The 19,459-nt window shown below is 41.0% G+C and overlaps 1 protein-coding gene across 7 annotated transcripts in view; it reads right to left on the reverse strand.

The window, feature by feature from the left end:
• Nucleotides 1-19,459, reverse strand: part of CPPED1 (calcineurin like phosphoesterase domain containing 1) — a 64,049-nt gene that overhangs the window by 43,318 nt on the left and 1,272 nt on the right. For 6 of the 7 annotated variants that reach the window (XM_075436697.1, XM_075436702.1, XM_075436699.1 and 3 more), the window contains exon 1: nt 1,913-2,022. In XM_075436697.1, the coding sequence (XP_075292812.1) occupies nt 1,913-1,976 (64 nt within the window). In that variant the 5' untranslated portion in view covers nt 1,977-2,022. Of the gene's footprint in view, nt 1-1,912; nt 2,023-19,006; nt 19,100-19,459 lie in introns of those variants that run through there. The other variant, XM_075436698.1, reaches the window with a different exon arrangement.

The raw sequence follows: 19,459 nt of genomic DNA on the forward strand, positions 1-19,459 counted from the left end.
AACCATCAGCTAAAACGAGCAACAGACAGGTTCAAAACAGAGACGCTTCTCAGCCAGTCAAGCTGATGGTACTATCACTTGTTTAGTTACTTGAAAAAAGTGCTCCACCTGCTTTCACAGAAATTCTTTGCACAGCATGCTACTGGCATACTTGGGGCAAAAAATCAACAACTTTTTGGGAGAAGTGGTGAAGACAGAATTTATCCAAACATATGGTCCTGTTTCTTCACTAAAATACTAATAAAAGTAGCAGACACCTGAAGCATAAGTTCACACGGGTAGAAAAGACAGAATTTAATAAAACAGTAAAGCCAACGCATACAGAGGTCTCTTGCTAATAAAGTAGGGTATTTATGCACTGTTTGCTACTATGCTCCATTGATTACACGGCTAATTCAGATCGCTATCCTTGCGCTTCCGCTTCACACACGTCATCCATCAAGGGTAGATTAGAGCAGCTTACAGGTACAACCTCCACACTGTGTGAAGGTAGACTGCACAAGTTGCTATTAGGGGACAGGATGTGGTAGAGTGGTTTTGCAGAAAGGGCAGTAAGAAAAAAATGGAATGAAGCTCTCAGTGGTGACTCTCAGACTTTGAAAGGACACAGTACGCCAAGCCAGAGCAGTAACAGCAAGTGTTTTGTGCAGCTACTTGTTTAACAGCAGGAGTGAAACCCAAAGACTGAGGAAAACAACAACACACAGATAACCAATTTTCTTCTTAAACCATAAGAAACTTTGCCTCAGTTTTATCAGCCCTCGGTTCTGGCTTTTTCCAATCATTTAGTCATTAAAAGGTTGTGTTGAACTTTAGCCTCTCAAAAAAGAGCTAAGTAAATTATTGACAAAGAAACATCGTACCTGAAAATGGTAGCTGGACTATGGTAGCCTAAACAGTCCTGAAGAAGCTTAAAAACAACCAGTTGGTAAGAGAAGTTTTAATTCATATTTTAAAAATACCAAACAAGGACACTTCAAGAGAAATAAACACAACTGGAAAACAGATACGGAAATCACATTTCTTCTTCCATGTTTAAGGCAGTTTTCAAGCAGTAGCTTGATAAAGCTTTTGCCCAGCAGTTCTCACGCTGCCACCGAGCACTCCTTTGCTACAATTTCACTACACAGCCGACACAACTGGGTGCCTTGTCTGCCATCTGTCCCCTCCGCAAACGCTCGGCGCTCTGCTCCAAACCAGCCACACCATCTGCAACTAACACACTGCCAGAACGACGGCACGCACACACCATGCACGCTCAGAGTCGGCGGCTTCTCTTTATCTGGCAACAAGCAAAGCCGAATATTGCCAGTGAAACTCCAGAAAAACACCGCAGCGCCGTCGGGACCGCGCGGCCTCGCCCGCCGCGATACAGCGGGTGACGCGGGAGCGGACGCGCGGGGACAGAACACCTCCCGCCCGCGGCAGCCGGGAGCGGCGGCCCCGCACGCCCGCGGCCCCGCACGCTGCGAGACCCCGCCCGCCGGACCTCCCCCGCGCAGGCGGGACGGGCGGGGCCGGCGCCGCGCTCCCCGCAGCCCGGACGGCGGTCCAGCACCGACAGGCCCGGCACCGGTCGCGGGGCTGCCGGCGGGAGGGGCCGGCTGCCGGGCTCAGCCCCGGGAGGGCGCGGGCTAAAGCAAGGTAACACCGAGCTGCCGCAGCCTGCCGGGTCTCCGCCATCGCGACAGCGCCAAGCCGGCACCGCCGGGCCCAGCGGCGCCGAGCAGCGCGTTCCCCCCTCCCCGCCGCAGTCGGGGCCACCCGCGCTGCTCGCCGGCCAACCGGAACGGGGCTGCGGAGCTGGCAGGCGCGGCCCGGCGGGGCAGGCAGGGGGGAGCCCCGGGCTTCCCCGCTGCTCTCGCGCCCGCCGGCAGGCGCAGCCCGTCGCCGAGGTTCCGCCGGCGCGTACCTGGGCGGAAGGCGGTCAGAGCCCTGCCCCGGGCCCTCAGGAACGCGTCCCCCGCCGCCGCCATCGCTCCCGCCCGCCGCGCCGCCACCGGGAGACCCGGGCCGGGCCGGGGCGGCCCCGCCTCCGCAGGGGCGGTGCCCGGGGGCGGGCGGCCCTGCGGCGGGGGGGCTGCCCCCGAGGCGCGCTGGCGCGGTCGCCAGTGACGGCCTTCGCCGCCGGCCTCTTCCCCCTCTGCGAGCCGAGCCGGACGGGTGCCCTCCCGCGCCGGGCGTGCTCTCCTCGGCGGCCGCCGGCTCCCCGGACGCGGGGACGCAGACCAGTCACCGTCCGGGCTCCGGCCTGATGGCCTCCGAGGCCCGCTCCAGCCGGCAGCCGCGGGGCCCGGCGGTGGGTGCAGGGTGGCGGCGGGGCGGCAGCCGCGGGACCTGCACATAAATACCGCCGTGCGCTTCCGACCCCGGGGTGCAGCCTGGCCAGGCAGCCCAGCGCCGTCGCAGCAGCCGGCGATGGTGGCCCGGCGCTGGGACCGCTCGTGCAGGAGCAGCTGGCTGAATGATCCACACAGATTTCTGACCTTCTCTGTTCCTTTCCCGCTTTCTTCTCATCTGCTCAGCAGGGCTAGCAGTCGTGTACCAGACTGCAGGACTGCTGTGTGACTTCAGCTAGGCTCGGGATGAATTCTGCAAGTGAAATACCATCAAGATCAGGCCAAAAAAGTGTAGCCAGGACATCACTGTTACGGCAGGACAGCGTTCTGTAGGTTTGTAGCACATGGACGCGAGCTTGTGATGAGTACACCAAATTGCATCTGTCTTAACCTGGATGCGCTGCTAAAGGCAACCATTTTTCTTGAGTTACGCACGTCCGAAAGACTGAGTCAGACCCGGCAGGAATGTGGACGCTAGGATCTTATAGATTGACCTAAATCTCTCTAATTTCACAGCTCTTTTATCCTAGGCATGCGTAGGGGGCTCTCTCCTACAAAATTCTGCTGTCGGTGCCGTATCGCCTCGCAGGACGGGTCTGGGATGAGCCTCGGGAGGCTCAGCTCTTCCTGGGTGAGGATTACGCGAGTGCATAGCATGCCGCTGTTGCCTCCTCTTCTGATGGAACCCTCCAATACTGCATCAGCTTGAGCACTGTGCTGCAGTGAGGATAGTGCGAGAAATTCCCATTTTGTAATTTAGACACATTTTCTTGTGATTTTGCAGCCTGAGTGCAGAAGTGTTTTCATCTGCAGCAATAAAGAAACATACAAACGTGAGACCTGAGGATGGGGAGCAGGTGCAGCAGGGGCACTTCTGCTCTCTCCTGCTTTCTTTACTCTGCCAAATTTGAAGCATGCATTTTTGAAACCAAGATCATGGACCAAATGCTGTACAGCTAAACTCGTTTTACTATGACTAACTCGCTTAAAGTTACTACTGATCTATGTTGGTTTAATTATAGATTTTCATGGACTCATTCCAGATGAGGCCTAGATAAAGCAGCAGAATTCTGTCACAGGACTTGACTTGTTATACAAAGTGTCATGAATATAATGACACTGAATAAATAATTTACAGTACCACGTGTCTGGTCTTATTTATAGAGTATAAATTGAGAATAATTTTACTAATTTTAGAAAGTTAGTGTGAGCATACAGAGGAGAATATGCCATTCTAGAACAGCATGCAGTATATTGAAAATATGACAGATAAAAAGTAAGAAATGGAGGCATTGAAAAGGAAATGGTTATACAAGGTTTAGCTTAGTAATGGCTGTGATTAGAATAGTGCAGATCTCCGTAATCCACATCTTCCAAGACTTATTCTAGTACACATTAAATTATGCTGCCAGTCCTTACAGTTCTTAACAACTTGGAAGTTCTGAAAAATCCAATAGCAGACACTCTATTTCTCAGCGCAATTTAAAGTATGATTCTATGCACTTCAAGAGATCTAGATAAAGTACTAGGAAAAGAAGTAAATAATTCTAAAATTGACTATTTCTGATAAAAAGCAAAATAGTCAAAGCAGTGGTTGAGGGAGGAAATCCTTTCTCTACTCTCAGCAAATGGCAACAAATTGGAAAAATGGAAGAATACAAAAGATGAAAAGGACAGAACAGGGTTGGTCTAGACACTGGAATTGAAATTACAAAGCACAGAGAGATATGTAGACTTGAAACAAAACCATTTTAATCTCATACGTAGAATAGAATGACTATCTGCCATCTGGAATTCAGGGAATCCGGTGAAGGTTGGAGGTGTAAACAGCACACACAGGATTATCAACATCTGTTTTCAGTGCATGCGGATGTATGTAAGTCCTTGAGGGATAAGCTAGAGAAAATAAAGGGAATTAATAAAACCTGATGATAGAAAAAGGATCACATCATTGTATTTGTTTAGAGACAATATGGACTTACGCACGCTGAAAATAAATAATGCCTACAATGTACCAAGTCTGTTTTCTATTAATCTCTTCTTCCGGTTCCTGTAAATCCTACAACAGCACAGCCTTCCTAGCAGATGTAACATTTTGGAAGGTTTGGCATATGATACCCCTCCTAATCTTCTCCCCAGAACAGATAATGGATAAAAATTGGTAAGTTTTGAAAATTTAAGAGTAGTATCTCATACTAGCCCACTTTGTCTGTATGTCCTGTTCCATTGCTGAGAGTAAAAGGCTCCAGGATGGCTATGCCAGTATAATTAAATTGAGCAATCTGAGCCTGAAATGTTACAGAATATGATAAAACCTAAGGTCTGCTCCTTTGACATTCTATATGACCGTAAATGAATGACTACACTAAAGAGTGCTCATCAATGTTCAGAAGAGGTCCTGTTAATATTCGGCCTCAATATCAAATGGCTTTCCATTTCCAAAGGACCCATAAGATGATATAAAAAATACTAAAAATGTTTTGCACAAACCAACTTTAAAAGTTGGTTGACCAGGACCAATATTTTGTTGCTAGGAAGGGAGCAATGATGACACTGATTATTTCCACAGTTAAGAATCCACAATATAATTGATTTTTATCTGACTCATTTAGCGTGGGCAGGCTCCATTTGTTCAAGAAACCTGTAATATATTCCTTGAATCACTGTAACTATGAGAGATACAAAAGTTGATGTAATGAGTTAAACACACTATTTATCTCAATTTGTTTTGCACACTGAATTCCCATTTCTGACACAGATACAGGTTCTATCTAGATCTACTGGTCGTTTTTGTCAGATGTCTCATTCATTTTGTGTGCTGACAAATAACTCGAGAGTTCTGCTTTATTCAGGGTGCCTCTGATTTTGGATTTCCCTATCCTGAGATTTCGTTTTCCGATACACTAAGTACTTGCACCTTTCATTGAGTAATTGAGACCTGGGCTGCCAGCAAATTCAAAAGTCATGACCAGTAATGCCTCCAGTGAACAAGAGAGTTAGACGAGAAGCAATTATTTGATCAGGTGCATATTTTTGACACATTAGGTGTCTGCTCTTGAAGAGCCATGGATGTTTGGGTCACACAAACTGCTAGACATGGAAAAAATGCATAGGAGCCCAGCAGGGCTAAAGCTAGGTGAAAAAACGAAGGCTTCAATACCTGCTTCCAAAATTATGCAGAAAATTTGTGAGTGACTGCCACTTTGTCCTGAATTACAGACTTTCTGACTTAAATATTCAGAATTATTCCAGTCAGAATTGGGCAACATTTACCTACTAAAGTTTATCATGCCTGCTGCTCATCAAGACCTGTCCAGTTACAAATGGAAGGGAATTAGGCATATCAATAGATTTGAAGAAACTATTCATACAGAAGAAACTATATAGAGATATACATATATATGTGTGTGTTTTTAGAGTACTATAGGCTTCAGGTATATACTACTGGACTTGGTCTAAGAAGAAAATCTAGATTTAAGAGCTTTTAATTCACATCTAGATCTAAAATTTGGACTTGTTGGACTTTTCTTATTTTTAAACAAACAGATTTTCCATTAATGTACAAGCAAAAGCAGCAATATGGCAAAAGAAGCAGTATTTAGTTTATGCATCTGTATCCATGACTCTCCGATTCCTTTCTTCTTCTTTGCTGATAAATGACATTTTATTAGAAAAAAATAAAAACCCAGATGATCATTAACCACAGTTGCTATTTCTGCCAAAAAAAATCAAAGAAGCAGCAATCCTTCAAGTATTAAAATTCAATAAACAATCAGAGCACTTAGATGTTTTTTCAACTAGGCATACAACAAGGACATCCTTGTTTTACTGTTACATTGGTTAACTCAAAATGCATTGCAAATGTACTGGGCAAGTTCCTTTGCTTCCTTGCTAAAAGCAGAAAATTATTTTTCAGACTAGAAAAACTCATTTTTACATTACAGGTGACATGCAAACAATTTGTTGGGGTTTTGTGTTTTTTTTGGCGGGGGGGGGTTGTGTGGGGTTTTTTTTAAATGGTACTTCCTTTTTCTTCCTTTATAGAGAGAATTCATCCTCTTTCATAAAAGGGGAAATATTTTTTTTGGTCACCTAAATTTTATCAGGCAGGCTCTTTGCAGCTCACTTATTTAACCAAATATTTTTCTGAGGAGCACATGTACATCACCATTCTGACACGATATAACAAACTGCACATGAAGAAACAACAACATCAGATTACTCTGAGGAAAAAAATTGCCTTAGTGATTATATAAAAAAAACTGTGAAAGAGGGACCATTGTCACACCACTTTGCAAAGCTGTAGCTTCTGCTACAGAGTGAGGTTCAACAACACAGAACTGTCTTCTGTGTAAGTGGAAACTGTAGTTACACATCACCCAGGTAAGTAAACCGGCTTTGCGGGTCCCAGACTACCCTACTCTCCCCTCAGAATACAGCCTTACCAATAGATTGCGTCAGCAGTTGAGAGAATCTGTGCTGCCTTAAAGAATGATTTATGTCCCCTAAAACCTTGTTGTGTGCCAGATTTTGCATGTGAAACAGATCTTAAAATTAATTTTACTGTCTGTGATGTCACTAATATAGCAGTCACTGAACTTCCTGAAACAGGATGACTATGAAGGATGCATCTATTTTGCCACAGATTTCTATAAAACAAAATGTTTTTTTCAATAATTAAAGCTGGAGGTGAACAAAGAAGGTACCCTGGGAAAACCACAGATTAATTTAAGCATAAATGACCCATTTAAGTTTTTTTTTTTCACTCAAGTAATGACTGAAGAAAATGAGTTCAGAGACTGAGGAAGGATGCTGAATAGGTAATTATTGCTATTACAAACCTCTTGGTTTAATTTGTAGGAAATATGATTTGAAAATTAAATAGTACTTGATTTTTTTATGTTTCAGTGTGGACTCTCCTTCAGCTGTGTCTAGCGCTTTTGTTTTTCAGAATTTCAAGGACCTTTCTTTTTCCATTAATGACAGTATTAGATAACCAAAAGGATCCATTTTCCAACAGTATTATCTCAGCAATAAATTACATTTTCCACTTCTCTCAGGTTCCTGGTCTGAAGATCTGCAGGTGTTTTACAGGCTTTGGGTAAAAAAGAGATAAAGATCAAATCTGGACACAGATAGAGGCACACAGAGGCTGATTTATGAGTGAAGACATAACATGCACCACAAAGCTTCTACTGCATGCCATACAAGGCAAAAGTAATCCACCTGTTTTGTACTAGCCCTTCACTTCAACTACTCTCCTCCTCCACTGTGTTTGCAATTATTTTTTTCAGATCTTTTCCAGCTGTACTTATTCAAAGTCAATGACAGCAAACCCTGTGTGTATTCCCACAGTGGTGTTCTTTTAATTTTTTTTAACACTCCAGTATTTTTCAAATGTCTGTTACAAATGTAACAGCGTCAAGAGTCCCAATATAAAAAAGCAGACTTTAACTGACGATAGAAAAGTGGCTTTCCTACTCTTTAAATTTCTTCTGTTTTTAAAACAATGGAGAACTAAAATTTTATTTGTGGCAATATTGCTTGGTCTTATTGATACATTCCTGCATTTGCTGAAGGATAAGCACAACAAAGATACGTCCCCTGTACAGCAGGCAATATAGAGAAATTAGATCTAAAGTGCCTCTTCTCCAGATGACTCGGAACCATTAAAGATAATCTTGACATTTGCCAGTTGGCTGCAGGCATATGCAATAGAGGACATGCAGAAGCTATGTGTTCTGTACAACAGTAATCTAAGAATGAGTATAGTGCTACACTCAATGCTTACCAAATTTACTCTGTGGCAAACTTATCCGGTGACCTTGCAAAATGAACTGCTCCATTCAATTTTGCTGCAGACATGCTAGCTTTAAAATCCAATAAAACCAAGACCCCACTACTACAAAGCCTAGTCAGGCTTGTTCAACAAGCGTGGAGGAGACATTGAGTGCTGTTGTTCAAGAGTGAGTCAGAGTGGGAAAATCACGCAATGCCAGTCCAGAGAAGTAGGGAGACTGAAGGCCATTTGTCTATAGGGGTGCACTCAACAAGCAGAGATACAATGAGCCATGTTTAACCATGGCATGTTGACGACTCCCATCTGACAGCAGACAGTCTGGCTACAAACCTATGGTCTTGGACTTACGCAATGGTCTTACTGCATAGACTAAGCTCCTGGAATGAATGATAAAACAGGAACATCCTAAAAATAGCGAAGCACGATGAACATTTTTGTTGAACACAGTGGGATGGATTCATCAACTATAACAATTTTTTGAATAATTAACTGTGCTGAATTTTTCATAAAAAAAGCACAACATTCACACGGTGTAATTATTACAGTGTGAAATACATTTAAATTAGAACAAGATAACTTTGTCATTGGATAGGTAAATTCATAGTGTCAGGAAACGTTCTCCTCCCCAGGTTCTAGGAATTATGTGCCTAACATCCTCTTGCAGCACACAGTACAAACTACTATTAATAATATATTCATAGCTGAACATCAAGTATGGAGGGAGTATTTAAAATGTTTAATTATTCAAACAAAGGAATTAATTGACTGTGACTTTTTTCCACTTCCACAATATTTCTAAACATTAGAAGAGCTCAGCATGCTAGGAAGAATATAATAAGTGCCTACGAGGAAATAACAGCTAAAATAAGTGGAAGCTGAAAACTTTCCTAGTAAGTGAAGCTATGGCATACAGACTCTATATGCTGTCATTTGGAGTTACATCAAAACCATGATACATTCCTATGTGTTTGGGCTCCTGAATGGAAAGAAATCAGAGAACAAAAATATGAACTTACAATTCCTAGTAGAGTGTAGGCTGGTGGTGTTTGTATATTAACAACCTAGCCAGGCTCTCACAGAGATGGCAAGATTGCCGACTGGTGTTGGCATATACCAATTAACTTTAATATCAAGAAATATAAATTTACTTTTACTTTTACTCTCTTTTAATTAAATCTGTAGCACACGTGAATTCACAGTAAGATGGCTGGTTATGCATGTGGCTCTTCCCTATAAATCTTTTTTATGTTAGTATCTTGGCATGAATGGAAGAAATCTTTTCAGGGAAAAGGTACATCACATTCAACTGCTTATAAATGCAGTACAAGGCTTTGATCTTTGGTGTTTAGGCTTAGATTTTCAATGGGTGCCTCCTTACTTCCATTTCATGATGAGTTCCACAACTCACAATGTTTTCAGAGAATGCAGTGACCTTTTGAGTTGCAGATGCCATAGGAATTATATTGTACTCCAGTGAAAGCCTTGAAGAAAGGCCTTGAATGTGAACAATTAATCACTGATTGGAGAGCCAGTGGAGTACATCTAGTGTTGGTGTAGTACTCATACTTGTCCTACCACTTCAGTTCTGAAGAGCAAAGTGAATTCCAAATGATTCACATTTAGGCTTTCCATGACAACTGTAAGCAAGATGATACTCTGCTCACCAAAGAACCACTCTTTTCTTTTTCTGTCCTTCCTCATATTAATCTGAAGTAGCTTCTTCATCTTTTATTAATGGTTTCTGTTAAGTAAACAAAACAAAAACTACAGAAAGAGACCAGGTACAAGTTCTTCTTATGCTGAGAAGATGAAAGTAGGATTCAGAATCCAGATTCTTGAACTGATTAGGAAGAGGCACCTGCTTGCTATCTTCTAGCTATTTAACATTCAAAGAGCAGCACTGGGTGACACAGACCTCTATGATCGGCACTTCATTGTTGGTTGTCACTCAGTATGCACACTTCTAGGTTCATCCTTCTGAGGCACCTAACTCTCCGTATGTCCTATAGAGAGAGCTTATGTGTCTGAGCCTGCATTTGCGAATGTCCAAAAGACAGCATTATGGAAAAACAGTTTGAAGTCAGGCATTTGGAACAGCGTAACTGGCTTTGGGGAAAAAGCGTATCTATGTATATACTATATATACACACACACACATAAAGTATCTATATAATACATATATATAATTATATATATTATTATATATAAAATATATACGTATATAAAGCGTCATTGATGAATCTGATTCAGTGGGTGAAGATCTGGATGTGGGATGCCTACTTGACATACAAAATGTGTTGTAATACTATATCAACAAGCTGCACTTCACTACAATATTTACTTCTGTATACGACAAATTCTTTCATTCCTGATGCCAAAATGACAGTACCTTTCTACCTTCATCAGTTCTCAAGCAATTCTAACCTAGTCTCATCTGCCACCACATTGCTTGATTATTTCTGTGAAAAGTATTAAAGAATTCTGAATCAGTGAGAATTTGCCAGTGCTGAACATCGGGCAAAATAGCTTTCATTATTATACTTCCAAGCTTACCTAGATGGAGAGCATCACATTCCTTGCTGGAACAGGCTGATGGGAAGGCAACTATTCTGTTTGACTCTCTAGAAATCTTTAAGGCTTATTTGGCTCAAGAGAAGGTCAAGCTCAAGTGGAAACCAAGTTGATTTACATATTTCTTTTCAGGCAAGCCACAGTCAAAATTTAAATATTGTTAAATACAAAATGTATAGCCATATGAACAAGTTATTTACGCAAGTCAGCATATTTTCATTTATCTAGCAAGAAGGAGGAGGAATCCGTGCAGAGAATCAGCATGAAGAGTGTGCGTAACTTTTGTCTGCCCTAAGCCTTCTTTTTAGAATTTATTTGGGACTGAACTGACTGTTTGTGTAAGGCTAAATTTCTTTCCCAGTCCAGGTTTTGTAGGCCAGTCTTTCTAAACTGTAGTAGAGATCCTCCCACTGCGCGTTGTAAGATATTGAGAGATCTGTACGTGGTCTGCTCATGCAGCTGATATGCTACAGTACTTGAAGTTCCTTCTACCGTAAATAAGGATGGGAAGCTTGTCTAGGAACAGGCTGGGAAGCCCTGACCTGAAGAAGCATCTGTTACCCTGCTGTCAGCCAGAAATAACAATATCATAAACAAACTGATACTAGAATTTCCCGTCTTTCCTCTTGGCTTCCAAAGCCAGAAGAAATGTGTGTAGTTCTGGTGTTGCACTCTATTCTTCCCCCTTCAGGTCCTCATTGGGCAAACAGGCACCCTTTGTCTTCATAAAAAGAGTGATCAATTTCTTTACTAACCAACAGCAGAGAATGCTTGCTTTTCAGGCTTCTGCCAGGTTTGCTTAATTAGACTCTTTGGATGAAAAAAGCTAGCATAAGGCTATGCGAGTAGTCTCAAAGCTCTGATTTTCACACTTTAGCACTAATTTGCTTCTGGATAAACTTTGGTTAATCATATTTCTGCAACTCAAGCAAATCAAGAGTGAAATTCACCCTGGCTGAAGGGAGCCTTGCTCCCATTTAGATCCATTAGAATTTCATCTCTTAATATACTCCCAGTACTTACTACTTCATCCAGCTTTTGCAGTATAATTATTATGGAAGCATCCAGGTATGTACACAGATAAAGCATTTCAGTAGCTCAAATCCATTTGAAATTAATTTCTCAATGAAAAATGTTTTACGCTTTACTCCTAATATACTGAATAACAGATTTACAAAACGTTGGAGACTGGCATGTGGGTTCCCCGCAGCAGCAGTTCTTCCACTTATTCCAGAGAATATCTTGTCCCAGTGAAAGATTAGCACCTTGTCCATACCCACTCAGACTCTGACAGGTAACGATGCTGTCAGCAAGGTCAGAAAGTAGCGTGAAGTGCAGCAGCGTTCTTGTACAATGCAGCTGTTAAGAATTTGGAAATCTGAAACAGCAGCGCTTACTATTTGAAACTTACAGCTGAGTAAATATCTTGAGAAAAGTTTTGTGAACCTATGAGATTGCTACTACTTTTCACACTTTTCCTTTCGTGAAAAAAAGAGAATTGCAATATTTCTGGGTTTTTACATAGCCTAGTCTTGCAAGTATTTATCTCATCTTCTAGGTAAAAAAGAAAAAAAAAACCCAAAACCTTATCATTATATTACATATCCTATGTAAACAGAAAAAGTGCAAGGTAGAAGTTAACTTGGAGGACTTTCTGTTTCAGCTTCTGAACGATAAATCACACCTGAACAAACATACTAATACCATTCTGGGTAAAACTTGCCTAAGACGACTGAGCAAATAGACAGGTATATAAAATATTTTTTTTTTTTGCCAAAAGTGAGAACTCACATTTATTTATTTATCAGCTAGGGTTTTAGAGGAGTGTTTTATCAGGAGAACGATATACCATATGGGTGTCGTTGCTGAAAAAATCGTGCACCTCTCTCATACAGTCTAGACTACATCAAAGTGAAGAGAGCACTTTGCAGCTTCTGCAAGTAAAGTTGTAAAGACCAACAAAACTCAACAGATTTTTAGGACAAAATCATAAACTTGTTGTGGTGAGCACCATGATGTGTGGGGGAGGAGGGAGAAGTGCCAGCTGGATCCATCATCTATCTCGGCAGTTGTACTGTGTTTGTCACCATGGTATCAGAACACCTTTACAAGCTCTAAGAGCGATCACAGTAAAGGATCTCTAGTTTCTCCTCATGTCCTAGGAGGGATGGCTTTGTTATTATTATTATTGTGTAACAGGTAGATGAAAATGAGGGATTTTACACTTTATTCCTGCGAGGCTGAGATTTGTAACTGTTGCAATACCACCAGGGAATGAACTCCACAGCTGTATGCCAGCTGCCAAGAAAATTTTTTCTCTTTGTGGCCTAGAGATGACTATTCTCTCATCCCGGAGGAATGCGACTGTAGTGAAAGGCCAGCGAGCCAGGCTTCATGAGCCAGCAAGAAGTAGCCTTCCCTAGCAGGGCGGGCAGCTTTCCTCAGCAAATGTGCTAGACAGCTGTCCTCGCCACTCTGCCAGCAGACCATGCCTCCCTTGGGCTTCAGTGTACTGAGGGGCATCGAGACAGGCATTCTGTCTGAGTGCATTTTGAGCAGTGCATAGCTACCTGCTCTGGAGCTTAAAGGTGCACTGTGTGTGAAAATATGATTTCCTTAAATATCTGTACATTCTTGCATGTAACAGGCATCACAATGTGGCCCTGATCTTTGTTATTTTTGTCTTCAACTTTTTCTGTATGTTTTTTTCTGTATCCTTTAATGTTAGATTTCGGGTTTGCTTTCATTATGAATAACACTAGCACTATGAAATGACCCTATTGAAACAAATGGAATTTTATGTTCTATAAAGAACATCTCAATGAGAATAAACTTATTAAATCCCGATCCTTAGAGTGGAATCTTCGCTCCACTGAATTGAATGGTAATATTCCTGTTAACACTAATGAGTGAAAACTTTGTCCTTTGCATACAGCTGTCAGTAAGTAACTAATGATAACCAACAGACCTAATACTAAGAAAGTCATTTGCAGTGAGATGAAAAGACTGAAAACTGGACCCGGGTTCAGGCTTTGCATGGAGTATCTATTTCTGATCTGGCTGTGCAAGTGTTTCTTTTTTAACTTGAGTTAAACATTATGACAGAAACAAGTGATATAATTGGGTATTATGAGATACGGCTCTTTTTCACTTATGGTCATTTTATGTGTTGAAATACTTGCATTGTTTATGTGGGAAAGTGATCCTATTGTTAAGCCATCTAAATTATCTGTTCATCATATTATCAAAGCTCACTTCAACTGTTCTAGTTTGCATAGAAATTACATGCAATTTCCTTTTTAATTTTGTTATTTTTTCTTTTTGAAGAACAATCACTATATTCACAAGGTGAATTTGTTAAAATGGAAAATCATATTTAAGACTGCAAGGTGTATATAAATTACAAAACTGACTTTAAAGAGGCCAGCTTTCTGTCAGGTGTGTGGGAGTGAATTACAGACTATTTCCCACACACACCCAAGAAAACTGTGAGTTGTTCTTTTACCAAGTATTTGGTTACAACTGTCCATATATATATATATACACATTATTTCCATATTATACAGAAGTATTCCTTTTGCAGCTTCTTTACATTTTACTCCAATGTTTCTTGCCTATATAAACATACAGATCAATCTTCTGAAAACTGTACTCTCAGGTGCCAGCACTTTTTATTAAAAATGTGTTTAACCTTACTGTACTCTGCAATAATCTCCCATATGTGTGTTAGGGAGCAGATATCCTAAATACGTTATTAACATTAGATTATATTTAGCAGGTTAGAGATAATCTGCTGATTTAAGTAAAAACTACAACAAAGAGATACCACTAGAATCTGCTGTCAGCATCTTTTTGCACCACTTCTCAAGACTCCCCAATGTGCATATCACATTACAGTTAAAATCCTTTTATTTGTCCTATTATTTATCCAGCTGTGGGATCACTGCACTTTCACAATAATAAAAAAACTCTGGGCAAATATATGTTATGAAACCACACACACACAAAAAAAGAATTATTATAAAAAATGTTCTGCTACACATTATTTACTTTAAGCATTTACTTTTCAGTTTAGTGTTGACATGATGCAAAGAGCAAGGAGACTGGGTTGGTGCTTTTTCATTCAAGATAGGTGTAACAGAATACCTAGACAGATGTTCTAGATAGGTATCCCATATATGTAGGTGTAACAGAGTTGCACTCTGCTGAGAAATATCAGTGAAGAATCCTGTTAACATTATCAGAATGCTCTCTAGAAAGAAAAGCATAAGAAATGGCATTTACTTTTCCACCTTGAGATCTTCCTGGGTTTTTGACCCATCTATCAGTATACCTGGCTGATAGATGATTTCTCCTCGCTGGCTACCACGCTAGCGGACAGAGAAGCAAATCCCTTTGGAGCCAGCTTTAGTACTGCTCTTTACATTGGCTGTCAAGTGGAGTCAAGAAAGGACTGTTGTTGCCATCTGCCTAAAAGCGTGGTCTGGAACCTGCGTATGTGTTTGTGCACGTCAACAGTTTCCCAACATAAGTGCCTAAATTTAGTCTCTGAATTCATTCTTGGGCTTTCAAATATGCGACCCGGTTTTCAGAAGCACTGACCACTCAGACATCTGGTGATTTCAGTGTAAGCTGTGATTATGCAGCATCTCTTGAACAAAATCACCCAGTGCAGTTTCCACTTTAAATCAGTGGAAAGACAGTTATCGAATTTAGCAGATACTGAGTTGGCCTGTGGATATTTAACCTTTGGCAACCGCATTTGATGCTCTTGGCCAGGCATAGTAGTCACAAGTGAATCCGATAGCCACATGAAAACTGCAGTGTGATATAATCAAAAAAGTATCACAGAACTCGGACCATTATTACTTTCTCTGTACCTCTTACTTCATCTGTCTTCTGACTTGACCGTTTTAAAATCCTAAGCGTCTTTTAACAGTTAGCATCCTTTAAAAATGGAACCGTCAGAGAAATTTTCCTCTTCATAAATCTGAAAGTTCCTACATGTATGTGTTATTGCTGTATGTAAGATACAAAATACATCAAGCCTCAGATGGGCATGTTGTGACAATGATATGGGGAGACATCATTAAAGCTCATTATCAGGGAGGTATACTAAAAAGGTCTAATGGTCAGTAAGAACTTTTGATTTTGGTTGCCTGACAGTACATTTTGGAAGATGTGCAAAATATATGGTGGCTAAAATCTTTTGTTAGTTAAGTAATACGGCAATTTCACATTTCCGTGAAGAGCAGTTTCTTTACTTCCGAGGTTCACAGCTCACTTCTATAGCCCGTGAGGGTTAACAGTGCTAAAACTGACAGACTATAACTGCCTCACTAATTTGACTTCTTCCTGTTCTGGCTGGGGGGTTGGAGCCAGATGATCTTTAAGGTCCCTTCCAACCCTAACCATTCTATGATTCTGTGCTCCACGCTTGGAGAATCCGCATTCCAGGCTAAAACTTGTCTACCTCTTGATCTCAGTTACTGAAGAGTTTTTAGAAGAGGTATTGGTTATATCAGCTCCTCGGCTGTTGTAACACATGCCACAGTCAGACAGCAGAGGATTAGCAAATTTTCCCTGCTCTATGTCCTCTGTTACATCTACGCACTGCCTCTTTATGCTCAGGCACAGTATACAGGCTACTATACTGACTTCAACCTTGGAAATTTTTAATGCTATTTTAGGTCTGTTTAGAAAGGCTTCCTCTCTGCCTTGAAAAGTTGAACTCATGGGAACAAAGGTGATTGGGTTTTCAGTTGGAACGATACAAAAGCAGTTCCCATTTTTCTGACCCTCCGTAGCCTTTCTTTTCTTTTTTGTTAACAAGTCACAGAGATTTTGGTGGCACGAGGTTGGAATGATCTGCAGAGCCTTCTTTGCCAGTTGCAGCAATCCTCAGACACCTGGTCAGTCATTCCAGATCTAAATTCCATGGCAGTCTAATTTATAACATGCAGAAACATACCTTGTAGGCAGGTACTTGCAATACTGCTACAATTCAAAAGTAGCCTCAGTTTTGCCAAGGAGAGAAACCGACTGTCAGCTTTCTGTGTTCAGAATCAGAGGAATGGCTGAGCAACAGGCAAACCTGAGGGCACAACTCATTTTTCAGCTGTACTGCCAAAAGCTGCTTTAGACATTTTGGCACTTTTTTCCTACTGCTGTATACTGAAGACGTTTGCAGTATACACGTGTTTCCTCTTGTACATTCACAAGCACTCCGTTTACCTTCAACTTTTATCTGAATTCTTCTGAATTTCCTTTGAATTAAACTGAAGCTACAAGAACCCTCAGGATTTCATTAAGTCCATTCCAAACGTGAATGCTGTTACTGCTTGCCTCAACCCCAGCCCGTGCAATTACTACAATTATGGTTTTACAAGAAGACTGAAGAGAAAAATATTAGAGGATAAAAGTGATTTCTACATTGTGGAATTGCAATAAATTATCTTCCCTCCTCAGTAAGCCATGAAAATGAGTCTCCCATGCTTTTTCATTCATGAAACACCTCCTGGCTCAGGAAGATGTCTTGATGGTGATCCTTTTGCTACGTGAAAAGTGTATTTCTTTCAGACTTGATGACAATAACTAAAAAATGCTCACTGTTTGCATGATGTCCTAGTTAAAGTTGCTATGAATTCATGAAACTATAGGGACAAGCTCATTCTGTCCCAATCTGTATGTGAATCTTATTTAACGAAAAGAGAAAGGTTAACTTAAAAGATGTGTGCTCAGTAACGATAAAAGAAGAAGTATATTTACTGTCAACACACTGCAGGCAGGGTTTTCACACGTTATTGCAGTGACATGATACTAACGATTGCAGTTCCTGGCGAAAAGAACAAAGGCTTATGAAGTGTTAGCTGTGTAACTAAAAGAAAGGTCTAGAACCAACTGCGTTTTAACCACCCAGCAAGCCCAATACTAATGGGAAAGCATACTCCTCACAGTGGAATGACAGCAGAGGCAGATGGGGCTGTCTGATGTGCGCTGATTCAAGAACACAGAGGTGTTCAAAACAAACTTCTGCGTTGTGTCGTTCAGGGCTGTTTACAATATTTGTAAATCATGGGACTGTTTCCAGTACCTACAAACCTCATGCCGCTCGTAGCCTCCTTGTTAAACACGTTTTACTTCTTCAACTCCTGCCTGCTAAGGTATTTCTTTTGTGTCTCAAGCTACCTTAATGCTCCACGGCAGACATTCACCTAACATTTAACTGTACGTTTAAAGACTAGTGATCGCAAACATGCTGCCAGTTGGCCTGCTATAGCAGAATCATCACCTTTTTTGTTCTCCAGCTGCAATATGTTTTGCATCTATACATCCAAACATCCCATTACAGCATGAAATAATTATCAAGAAAAGAGGAAATAACTATCAGGAAAATGAAAGAGACATTGACTGCTTCATTCCAGTTTCCACATGACATTTCTTATCACAAAATACCTTTCAGATCCACACTGCCTGAGATCAGGCCTGTCTGGCTGCTATTTTGACAGATTTTCACAGCTCTGGAATATCTGTTTGTAATAATGATTGAGCTCTATGGCGTTTGTCGGGAATTAATGATTGGCTAGAAAGCTCCAGTTGCTCAGTGCTCAGCAAAGGACTATTCTCTCCAGCAGGTCATCAGTCCCTGGGAAATACTCAGAGGTTGCATCAACATTGTTACTATTAACAAAAATGAATTATAGAATTTGGAACACAATAATTGCAATTGCTCTGTATGTTCTAACTGTTCTACATTCTTCAGATTTGTCACCACCTCAATATTCCAGTTAACAAGTTCACTTTCTCTCCTCATTTTACGCTTTTTCAAACTCTCTTATCTGCATAAAAACCCCTGCAAGAATCAGTTCTGAGCGTGTATAAAATTGAACAGAATCGAACACGTGTAATGCACATGCACATACATACAGTATGAGTGTGTATGCATTTACACAACTTCCACTGAGACATGGCTATGCATTGCTACAGGATTTACCAGGGAAAAAAGCGTCTATTTTCTAGCTTAAAGCTGAACAACAAGCATTGCCGTTGATCCACATGTGAAAGCCTCAGTAAAAACAAGTCAAAGAAATTAGAGGAAAATATAATAGGAATACCTAATTTTCTATAATGTCTGTGCCTAAAATTAAGTATCCCACTTTTCACTAAGTGGATATGCGCTTGAATAAAGAGCAGTCTGTAGGTTCTAGTTGAAACATTCGTCTTCTCAATCATTTTGGTGGCAAAATACATTACTTATGGGATAAAAACTGTAGAAAAGTGGGTAACTATTACTTACCTTCCAGCAATGTCAAAAATAGAAGTCTTGAAAGTGGAAGGCGATGGTGCTAAACTGGGAAATCTTTCATGTTTCTCAACTTGATAGAGGCAACTGAAACAAATTAGAAGTTTATTGACTGGCTTCATTGAGAAAAGCTTTATAAAAATCACTCAGCAACCCAAGATGTGCCTCAGTACCGTGTGTAACACCCCATTTCTCTAAACCAGTTTTCTTGTTTCCATTATTATACTTAATGGTTTTATATTTTGATCATGCAGGTGCTCAAAGCCAGTAAAACACACTGCTGCAGGTCCAGTAAAACGGGTTCATGCCCTAGTCCAGAACAACTCTAGTTCCTTATTAGAATTCTAACATGTGGTACAGCTAAGATAACTTCACTGCTAATACGACTAACAGGCACAGAAAGCTTAACAACTAGAGTAACTTCTGATTAATCAGGGTAACACAATT

The sequence above is a fragment of the Opisthocomus hoazin genome, chromosome 15, assembly GCF_030867145.1.
Source record: "Opisthocomus hoazin isolate bOpiHoa1 chromosome 15, bOpiHoa1.hap1, whole genome shotgun sequence".
Lineage (NCBI taxonomy): Eukaryota > Metazoa > Chordata > Aves > Opisthocomiformes > Opisthocomidae > Opisthocomus > Opisthocomus hoazin.